This window comes from Enhydra lutris, unplaced genomic scaffold (genome assembly GCF_002288905.1).
Source record: "Enhydra lutris kenyoni isolate GAN:26980312 unplaced genomic scaffold, ASM228890v2 scaffoldscaffold53, whole genome shotgun sequence".
NCBI lineage: Eukaryota > Metazoa > Chordata > Mammalia > Carnivora > Mustelidae > Enhydra > Enhydra lutris.
The window spans coordinates 4047222-4058254 of record NW_019154137.1 but is presented as its reverse complement, the minus strand read 5'-3'; the positions used below and the strand labels follow the sequence as shown (position 1 = coordinate 4058254).

Genomic DNA, 11033 nt, shown 5'->3' with positions numbered 1-11033 from the left:
CTCAATCCCAGGACCCTGAGATCATGACCTGAGCCGAAGGCAGCGGCTTAACCCACTGAGCCACCCAGGCGCCCACAAGGAAACTTTTTTAACATGATAAAGAACATCCATTTGCAATCAACAGCCAACCTCCTATGTAAGGGTAGGGTAGAGGAGTAGAAATCTCTAGTCAAAGAGTTAAGAATTTTAATTTCTTACCAACCTGAAAAAATTAAACTGAACTATATACCAAATATTAGAGTGATTTTTTCCTGGGTAAGGCGATTATTTTATTATTTTATTTTCTTAATTCAGGTTCTGTCCCTTACTGACTGTGTATCCTTGGGAAAGTCACTAAACCTCTGTATGTTTTGGTTTCCTGATTTGCATAAGATGGATAATAATAGTAGGCACATGATAGGTTTGTTGCAAGGAGTAAATAACATAATCTATGTAAGTGCTTAAAATAGTGCCAACCTATAATAAGCACTTAATAAATGCTAGTGATTATCATTACCTCGGTATAATTTTAATTTGCATTGGGTTTGAGCATATGTCCATATGCTCAAAAGTCATTTGTCCATATGTTTAAAAATCATTTGTATTTATCTATGATTTATCTATCCATGTCCTTTGCTCATTTATCTAGGGTCTTATTACCTTGTAATTTTTTAAAAACATTCTATTTATTTGTTTGTCAGAGAAAGATTGAGAGAGAGAACATAAGCAGGGGGAGTGGCAGAGGCAAAGGGAGAAGCAGGCTCTCCACCAAGCAGGGAGCCTGATGTGGGGCTTGACCCCATCATGACCCGAGCTGAAGGCAGATGCTTAACCGATTGAGCCACCCAGGCGCCCCTATTATCTTATAATTTATATTAGCAAGATATGTGTGGTATTTTTTAAAAGATTTTATGTATTTATTTTAGAAAGAGAGAGTATGTGCAAGCATGGGGAGGGGCAGAGGAGGAGGGAGAACAAAAGGGAGAGAATCCCAAGCAGACTTCACACTGAGTATGGAGCTTGATGTGGGGTTTGATCTCATGCCCCTGAGATCATGACCTGAGCTGAAATCAAGAGTCAGACACTCAACCGACTGAGCTACTCAGGCGCCCCAAGATATGTGTGATTTTCACTTCCTTGTTTTGGCTTATCTACTTTTTTGACCTACTGTACAAAGAATATGTGTTATTTTTACAAAGAGAAGAAGTGTGGGCACTAAAACTTACTGGAAGAACTTTAAGGGTCTTAGCGGACCTTTTCTTGGCCTTATTTGTTCCTAAGTGCATCACAAATTATTCTGCTAATTCTGCTACCATCTCAGTGATTGTTTGAGAAGTAGAAGACCTACTTTCAGGACAAAGGGCAAACTCCTTTGTGAAGCATTCATGGCCCCCACTCGGCTCTTTTTTTTTTTTTTTTTAAGATTTTATTTATTTGACAGAAAGAGATCACAAGCAGAGAGAGAGAGGAGGAAGCAGGCTCCCCGCCCAGCAGAGAGCCTGATGCGGGACTCGATCCCAGGACCCTGAGATCATGACCTGAGCCAAAGGCAGAGGCTTAACCCACTGAGCCACCCAGGCAGCCCTTTTTTTTTTTTTTTTTTAAATAAGAGGGAGAGTGTGAGCAAGGGCAGGGGCAGAGGGAGAGGGAGAAAGAATCTCAAACAGAGTGTGTGCTCAGCTTGGAAGCCTGATGTGGGGCTCAATCCCATGACCTGGAGATGGTGACCTGAGCTGAAACCGAGAGTCTGATGCTCAACTGACTGAGCCGCCCAGCCCTGCCCCACCTCCTGCATCTTAGCTCTAAGGGCCCATCTGCCATTCTGCCCAGTGGTCCAGCCATTTCCTTCCCCGGATAGGTCCACACCCACGTAAGCCGCTACCTCTGCCACTGCTCATGCTGTTTCTTTTACCTTCCCTAACCTCCCTCCCACCCACCTTTAGTGCCAGTTGAACTCCTAGTTTTAGGACCCACCTGAAATGACTTCTCTTGAGCACCTTCCCGGGCACCAACCCACTTCCTTCACCTCTCCTCCCCCGCCAGCTAATCATTTTCTTTCCCGTGCTCCCACGTCATGCCAATCCCTGTTATAGCATTTGACACCCTGTGTCATCATTATCCAAGTATGTGTCTAACCCTCTAGACCATGAACTAGGGCAAGCCTTGGGTCTTAGGTACCTGTGAGTCCCCAACCCCTAACATAATTCCAAGTAGACAGTAGGTACTTAAAACTTGCTCAGTGAAGGACTGAATAACTAGGGTCTGGAGTGTTTGTCCTGTAGCTTCAAGTGGACAGCCCAGCTTTTCATGACCTGGGAAGACACCTGTATGGTTTTTGTTTTGTGTTGTTTTTGGTTTTGGTAACATGCTATCTTCTCTAAAGTGAATAGTGATGATCTAGTTCAAAGTTCTGAAAAAAGAATGGATAGAGACAGGATGGAGGTGAAGAAAGCAGAAATACTCTAATTTCATATGAAAAAACCATCTAGCTGTGAGCTTTGGTTTGCTAAGGACGAGTGGGGGCAGCCCTGGTCAGAGCATGTGGGGGGACATGGGCATGTCCTAGTCGACACCTTCCTCGCCTTGGGGCTTCGGTCACATGGAAAGTCATCTAGGTCTATCCCTCCGCCCCCAGGCTAGGAGCTACATCTGTTCCCTTTCTGTATGCCAAGGCTCAGGCTCTTATAGCCAAGAACCCTCCGAGGTTGTGAGTGCATTTTAACCGGGGCGATGTGGAAACCATGTCCTGCCTTTACTGTTCTTCTCAGTCAGGATATGATGCCCATCTTTTTGAATCCAAGCCCTCCCTCCTCTGGGAAGCCTTTTCTGAGAAAAGCCCACCAACTGTGAGGCCTCCAGTCTCACTTGGCTGAGTCAATATACAGCAGTGTAAGGATGTAAATGTTTTACATCGTCAGTATCCTCCAGCCTAAGACCAAAGAAACATACCAGTAGTTGAACAAGTTGGGTTTATTACTCATTGCAGTAAGGAAGAACGCACCCCAGGGTGAACCATGTGGTGACTCTGTAAGAGGTATAAGAACCTATCATAAGAACTGGGTTTGGGTGGGGCACCTGAGTGGTTCAGTGGGTTAAGGTCGAATCAGGTCATGATCTCAGGGTCCTGGGATCGAGCCCCGCATCAGGCTCCCTGGGAGCCTGCTTCCCCTTCTCTCTCTACCTGCCTCTCTGCCTACTTATGATCTCTGTCAAATAAATAAATAAAATCTTAAAAAAAAAAGAATTGGGTTTGGATTGGATCATCTGGGGAAGTTTTGAAGGAAACAGGGGTTTGCTCCAGATTAGATGCTAATCTAATTTTAGCAATTAATTTCAGATTTTTAATCTAATCTCATTTTAGCCAAGAGAGGAAGATGTTTAGGATTTTGTGACCTTGTTTTTTGTCCCTGCTTAAGTAAAATTACAAAGTGGCTTTGTTTTGTCTCCTTTCATCATGGTGGCTGAGTGACCTTGATGTCGGTATCGAAGTTCTGTGACATTGTTTATGTCCAATAGGAGAATAAAAAGGCCTAGCATGGGTGCCAGTCCAGCTCTGAATGTCAGGGGCTGCTCTTTTTTTTTTTTTTTTTTTAACATGCAGTCCTTTCTCCCAACTAGACTATGATATGCCACCAGAGATGATGGCCCTTGCTTCTCCATCCTTGGAAAGGTCTTACATGAGGCATTATATGTAGGTGTGTTTTTTGTTATTTTTTTTTAAAGATTTTATTTATTTATTTGGCAGACAGAGATCACAAGTAGGCAGAGAGGCAGGCAGAGAGAGAGAGGAAGGGAAGCAGGCTCCCTGCTGAGCAGAGAGCCCGATGCGGGGCTCGATCCCAGGACCCTGGGATCATGACCCGAGCTGAAGGCAGAGGCTTTAACCCACTGAGCCACCCAGGCGCCCCTATATGTAGGTGTTTAGTAAATACTTCCTGATTGACTAGAGGTCAGGAGTGCTGGTCTGGAACTTTTAGAGAGCCTCAACTTATGGCCATTTACTTTGAGCCTGGTTAATTAATCTTTTGCTGTCAAGTTTCTCCTGAAGCGGCATATATAAGGAGTAGGTTTATCTCAACTTCAGATTAAAGGTCAGGAGAGGGGCGCCTGGGTGGCTCAGTTGGTTGAGCAACTGCCTTCCGCTCAGGTTATGATCCTGGAGTTCCGCATTGGGCTCCCTGCTCGGCGGGGAGTCTGCTTCTCCCTCCGACTTCCCCTATCTCGTGCTCTCTCTCTCTCTCATTCTTTCCCTCTCAAATAAATAAATAAATCTTTAAATAAATAAAATAATCTTTAAAAAAATTTAAAAATTAAAGGTCAGGAGACTGGTTTTAGTCCTGTCTCCTCCATTAAGTTGCATGACCTTGGGAAAGCTAGTTAGCTGCTCTAGGCCTTAGTTTCCACATTTAAAAAAGAATGGACTTAGCTTCAGTATCTAAAGGCCTTTCCAGCTCTGAAATTTTGGAAGAACATGCATTTTCTCTTGCATCTCTTCTGCCTTTATGGAAAGTGCTAAAGGATACACAGTCACACAACATTATAGAGGGGAGTAATTACTCAACAAATGGTGCTGTAGTTGAGCTTTTTAAAATTGAAGAAAAGTGGGGCGCCTGGGTGGCTCAGTGGGTTAAAGCCTCTGCCTTCAGCTCGGGTCATGATCCCAGGTTCCTGGAATCGAGCCCCGCATCGGGCTCTCTGCTCAGGAGGGCCCCTGCTTCCCTTCCTCTTTCTCTGCCTGCCTCTCTGCCTACTTGTGATCTGTCAAATAAATAATACATAAAATCTTAAAAAATTAAATTAAATTAAATTAAAGAAAACTGATATTTTAATCTTATACTATGAATCAGTATTAATTCCAAATGGATTAAGGCGTTAAATGTAAACATTAAGACCTCTAAAAGGAAGAAAATATAAAATTTATCTCTGGAGGAGAAAAGATTTACAAATTTATAATGATGTTAAAACTATGAAAATAATATTATTAGATTTTATAATATAAAAATGAAAAACTATATACTTAGAAATATTAACCAACTTAGAAGACAAAATTGAACTAAGAATATATTTTCAACAAATGGTTGATACCCTAAATATAATCCCATCTCAGTCCATCTACCTATTTCACTCAAGTCTTGACTCAAGTCAGGGTATGAACTCTGCCAGGGAGGAAGTGTGTAAGTCCATTAGCTGGGAACAACGGATTCCTCTAAAACCAAATTAGATGATTCCTTCTGAAGGCTAAGAAACTACTCAATAGCTTCTCTCCAATAGTTCAAGAATGGAAAGATTATTATTGATATAATAATAACTTGTATGTATATAAAATGTCACAGTATGAAAAAGCATTTACCCCATTATCTTGTTTGATTCTTGGAACAACACTGGAAGATAGCTAGATAATTATTACTCAATCTTCACAAATGATAAACTGAGGCATAGAAATGATAAGTAACTTTCCTACAGTCACATCAGTGAGTAAATGTTAAAACCAACTCTAGACCTCAGATTGGGACTCTACCTCAGTTTTGCTCTCTTTATAGCAAGGATTACAAATTAGAGATTTTCTACATTGCCTTACAGATTTATTTTTTTTTTTTTGAAGATTTTATTTATTTCTTTGACAGAGAGAGACACAGCAAGAGAGGGTACACAAGCAGGGGGAGTGGGAGAGGGAGAAGCAGGCTCCCTGCCCAGCAGGGAGCCCGATGCGGGGACTTGATCCCAGGACCCTGGGACCATGACCTGAGCCAAAGGCAGACACTTAACGACTGAGCCACCCAGGTGCCCCGCCTTACAGATTTAAACCAGTGGATAGCACCATGCTCTATTATTGAGGTGAGACCAGTGGAAAAATAAAAACATTAAAATTTTGTTGGGATGATGACACCTTGACAGGATTTATGGTATTAAATACCCAAATATTATTTGCTATGTTTTTTTTCAAAAGACATTTTTAGTATTATAAAGCATTTTTTAACAGAATGAGAATAAAATAGTTATTTCTGCATAATTTTCAGAATTACACTTGAAGTCTTGATTAAGTACATTTTGAAATCAATAAAATGTCTTGGACTGTTGCCTCAGAAACATCCCAGGAAGCCTGCTCTTTTAAAGTGTGTCAGGCTTATTACCTCTTAGGAGATGACCTGGCCCTTTGAAAGAAGTCTCTCTTTTTTGTTCATTCTTTGAAGGCTTAAATTTATCAGGGTTCATTATATACCTTCTAACTCCTTTTTTACCACTAACTCCTCATTTACCACTTCAACATTCAGTTCTGACTGCACCCATGTCAATTTTGTCTGTTCTTTTCCAAGTAGTTTTAACCATGTTAAATTGTCCAACTTCTTTCTTCTTGGGAGATTTTTACTACTTTTAATTAAGTCTGAGCTATACACAATTTTTATGACCCTGTCCCTACTTGCATTAGCCATTGCCCAGTGGAAATCGGGGAACACCTTGCAATTCACATGGCCCAAAGTGTCTCCATATTGGATCACTCTACTTTCTCAGACACTGGTACAATTAAAGGGACAGGAGTCATGTGGACCTAAAAGTCACGGAGAACCCCAAGGCCTCGAAGAACACGGAGGTAACCACGAGCAACCCTAGAACCTAAAGGCCTCGGTCACTCATTGGAGGCTGCGCATGTCAATCCTCGCTTCTCGACAAATGAGTCTGGGTGTCCGGCAGCGGGGCCGCGGCCCACTGTTGACGCTTCTGGCCCCGCCCCCCGTCCCTGGTCTAGGGGCCCCTTTGGAGCCCTGTCCACTGTTACCGGAGGGGACGCCTGGGTGGGCCGCTGGCGACATCCGCCCCCTTCCCTTCCCGTCGCGGGCCTCCACTGGCACCGCCGCAGACTGTCGTCCCCTCCGTGGCCGGCTCCTCGGCCTCCCAGTCCACCTCACGTCGGGCCCGCTGCCCACGGCCTCCCGACAGCGGCGGCCCCCTCGGCGGCCACCATCTTTGCGGTTGGCTTTGCCTCAGCCCGGTCGCCGCCCCACTGAGGTACTGCTTGTCGCCATGTCCTCCTCCGGGGATCCCGGCCAGGCCCCTGGCCAGGATAGCCCCGCGAGCGCTGTGGGGGCAGGGTCCCCGGAGGCCGGAGGCGGCAATGGGGTGGCCCCTGGGGTCGGGTTTCCCCAGATTGAGGTGGCTGGAGTGGCGGGGCCCGAGGTGGCCCTCGAGTCCGGGTTGCCCGAGATGGAGGTGGCCCTCGAGTCCGGGTTGCCCGAGATGGAGGTGGCCCTCGAGTCAGGGCCCCCCGGGATGGAGGTGGCCCTCGAGTCAGGGCCCCCCGGGATGGAGGTGGCTCTCGAGTCCGGGTTGCCCGAGATGGAGGTGGCCCTTGAGTCCTGGCCCCCCGAGATGGAGGTGACCCTCCACTCTGGGCTGCCCCCAATGGAGGTGTCCGAAGTGGAGGGGCCCGTGGGAGGCCTCGGGGAGGCTGCCTTGGGTCTGGGTCTGGCCTGCGGCCCGGCGGGCGTGAGCGCGGAGGCCGAGGACGACGACTCGGATTTCGGGCCGGCGGAGGAGGACGGGGAGGAGCAGCAGGAGGAGGGTCTGGAAATCCTTGTGGACGCCCACCAGTTCCCAATGGTTGGCTTCCGCTTCATGTTCCTGGACCTGGTGCACTCGCTCCTGCACCGGATCTACCACAACAACCACATCCTCGTGCGGCCCCGCCGCGGCCGCGTGAGGGTCCGGACTCGGGCCCGGCAGCCCGACAGCCCCCGTTGGCACCCCGCAGCCCCCGCAGGCCCGCCGGCGTGGGCAGCTCCGGCCGCGGCCCGGGAGACCGAGGCCTCGTCCGAGGAGGAGGCCGCCTGGGAGACGGCGGAGGAGCCGGACGAGGAGTCTGAGGAGGGCCTGGCGACCGCCAAGGGTGAGGAGGGACCCGGGAGGCCGAGGAGCGGGGGCGGCGGGGAGCCCTGCGGGTGTCCCCGACGCGGAAGCCGGGGTTCCCCCAAACCCAAGGCCGAGGGCCTGAGCGGGAGCCCCATTCCCTGGGGACCTACAGCTTTTGAGAAGGAAGCGTGAGGCCCTCGGGCAGCCTCCACTAAGACAGCTGAGGGCCCCGGGGTAGCGGGTGAGCCACAGGCCACTGTCCGCCTGGGTGGCGGGGCGGGGCGGGGGCGGGGCGGGGCGGGGGCGGGGCCTGAAGGAAAAGAGCCAGCCAATGGCACACCTCGTTTCTGCGCGTGGCTTTGAAAATGTCCAGAGTCTCAAAGTTCATCCCGCATCATTACGAACTGACGCGCGTGGGCCTGGTACAAGTGAAATATTCAGGGGTTGAGTGAACGCGTATTGCCATAGAATGTGTCGTTGAGGCAAAACATTTTTGCGAGAAATTTCTGACAAAACCTTAGAGAAGGCCGCAGACCCTGATGATTCTGATCCCTTCTTCTCGGAAGGGCCAGAAATAGTCAGCTGCACAGGGTGACTGGGAAGAATGTCACCCTGAAAGTAAGGGATCGAGCAGCAGAGCTATCAACCTGGAGGAGGCTTCCCACCTCTGCTTTTCAGAGTGACTTCTACGCTCCTGCTTGGGGGAGAGGACTGGGTGTCACTAGTCCTTATGCATCGGGATGGTTTTCCCTGGGAATGTCTGCTCCAACGTCTGTCTTATTCTTTACCAAAGGAACAACTAAATATCAGTATGAGAAGCCTGCCGAAGGGGCCAACGACTCTGAAAGGGAGGAAGAAAAAGACAAATTTAACAAAAAGCAAGAAGGACCCAACTAAAGAAGATCTGCCCCAGCAGGGAACAGCCCCAGATCAGGTATCACAATAGCTTTGCACATCACCCCAACTTTCCTGGCATTTACCTGCTACTGACAGTCCTTCCCCCCCCCCAATTCTCCCAATAAATTAAGAAGTTTGTTTAGAATTAGTTTAAAAATTTAGTTTCACCAGCTTAGACCATTAACAGAAAACTCATGTACCTAGTAATAGAAAATATAGTATATTCTGAAATATATTTCACGGTTGCTCATTCGTACTTGTGAGGTCTTTTGTCCTCTACCTGAAAGACTACTAGCAAGTGGTAAATGTCTCAGTAACTGAGAAAAATATTTCTTTAGAGAACAGTTAGAAGCAGTAAGGAAATTGGCTGGCTGGGCACTAGTCAGACATAGGAGAGACAGTGCCTTTGCAAACGTGATTACATACAAATAGCAAAAAGTCAAAAATTCCAAGTAGGACCACACAATGATTAATACCTAGATATTCAGGTGTGGATGTTTGTATTTTATGTGACAGTCCAAAGACACTTAGTCATCATATGGCTATTACTTATCACTGAATTGGCAATTAGGTCTTGAGGAATATCTTATCTTTGAATATTTGGAAAGATGTACATTTCTTTGCATTTTCACAGCTGTGTATTTCATAATCACAGCCTCATTCTTGTATGGTAGATAGAGAAACTGAGGGTCTGGGAGAGTAAGGGAGTATCATTTGTGGAATGAGCAGAGGCTTTTAAGGTGAAGAGATTTCCACTAATTCCAGAGTGGCCTTTAGGGGTGGGGGTGTGGGGGCAGGGGGGGATTTATGGTGTCAGGCCAGAGGGAGGCAAGGTTGGTATGATCCCAGAATTGAAGCCATGGGTTGCACGAGCACCCTCTACACAAGGGCACAGGTTACAAGAGGAAAGTGTGTTGTCTTCTCCTTGCTGAGATACAGCACACAGATGGAGCCCACGGACACAGGGCTCTGTTCATAGGTCTAGAAGGTCACTGGTGCTGGTTAATGCTGCCTCACGGTTCCTTTTCTCTCATTTCATCCTGCAGTTGGCATAAAAGAAAGAAGATGAAGAAAGAAGAAAGAATCTGTTGTTTGTTATTTTTAGGTTTTTCATTTTTTAGAAGCCCATGGGAATTTTATTAACACTGATGTCATTCCAAACTGCATCATCCAAAAAGTGATATCCAATGAAATGTGACTCCTTGCTTATGTTTGACAGATATATTTGATAGCATTTGTTCAAGTTAAAAATAAGTTTGTTTTAAATTAATGCACTGGAATGTAGGCAGATTTTGCTTAGATAAATTATCTTGACTCAGATCTCTCTTTTTCCTCTTTGTTTTGGCCCACTGTACCTTCACTGAAAGGTATCACTCTCCACCATTTGGTGAGCCTGTTTTAAATTAATTTCTTACAGCCCCAAATAAAAGAAAATGTCAAGTTTAAAACAATTGTTGTAAGGAGAGAGATGTAGGTCAAGTTTTTAGAGCTACACTGTCCACGACATTAGTAACCAGCCGTATGTGGCGACTGAAATATGGCTAGTCTAACTTGATATGTGCTGTTAAATATAAAAATGTTAAATTAACTCACTGATAATTTCATATGGATTACATGTTGAAACGATAATATATTGAGTTAAAATGTACTATTAAAATTAATTTTCCCATTTCCTTTCACTTTTTAAAAAAGGTTTTATTTATTTATTGGGAGGGGGAGGCGAGGAGCAGAGGGAGAGGGACAAGCAGACTCCGTGTTAAGTGCAGAGTCTGACGTGGGGCTTGGTCTCAAACCCTGAGATCATGACCTGAGCCGAAATCAAGAGTCCCATGCTTAACCACCTGAGCCACCCAGGCACCCCTCTTCTTACTTTTTAATGTGGCTACTAGAAGACTTAAAATTACACATGTGACTTGCGTTATATGTCTATTAGACAGTGCTGCTCTAGAGTATGGTTTTGTTTTGTTTTGTTTTAAAGACTTTATCTACTTATTTGAGAGAGAAAAAGCCTGACCAGGGGAGGGGCACAGGGAGGGGCAGACTCCCCACTGAGCAAGGAGCCAATGCGGGCTCAATCCCAGAATCCTGGGATCATGACCTGATCCAAAGGCAGACGCTTAACCTACTGAGCCCCCCAGGTGCCCTAGAGCCTGGTTTTGAAGGAAACCTCCCTGCTGGCTCCACTGGCCTTGAGGCCAGATGGTGCTGCTGAGCCTGGGCCCAGACACTGACTTAGAGCGGTGGTTCTCGTAGTTCGGTCCCCGCAACAGCATCACCCGGGAATTCTTAGGTTCTACCCAAGAGCTACTGAA

At 46.4% G+C, this 11033-nt stretch overlaps 1 protein-coding gene across 1 annotated transcript; it reads left to right on the top strand.

Annotated features, from left to right (window-relative positions):
• Nucleotides 1-6952: 6952 nt before the first annotated feature.
• LOC111157296 (cancer/testis antigen 47A-like) lies at nucleotides 6953-8730 on the top strand. Its single transcript, XM_022518604.1, has 3 exons — nucleotides 6953-7152; nucleotides 7252-7861; nucleotides 8618-8730. The coding sequence occupies exons 1-3, from the start codon at nucleotides 7000-7002 to the stop codon at nucleotides 8719-8721; spliced, it is 867 nt and encodes a 288-aa protein (XP_022374312.1). The 5' UTR covers nucleotides 6953-6999; the 3' UTR covers nucleotides 8722-8730.
• The last annotated feature ends 2303 nt before the right edge of the window (nucleotides 8731-11033 follow it).

Coding starts and splice junctions, on each gene's coding strand:
- LOC111157296 (XM_022518604.1), top strand. CDS start 7,000: ATGTCCTCCTCCGGGGATCCCGGCCAGGCCCCTGGCCAGGATAGCCCC. Junction 7,153..7,251: donor CTGGAGTGGCGGGGCCCGAG/GTGGCCCTCGAG, acceptor CCCGGGATGGAG/GTGGCCCTCGAGTCAGGGCC. Junction 7,862..8,617: donor GGGCCTGGCGACCGCCAAGG/GTGAGGAGGGAC, acceptor TCTTTACCAAAG/GAACAACTAAATATCAGTAT.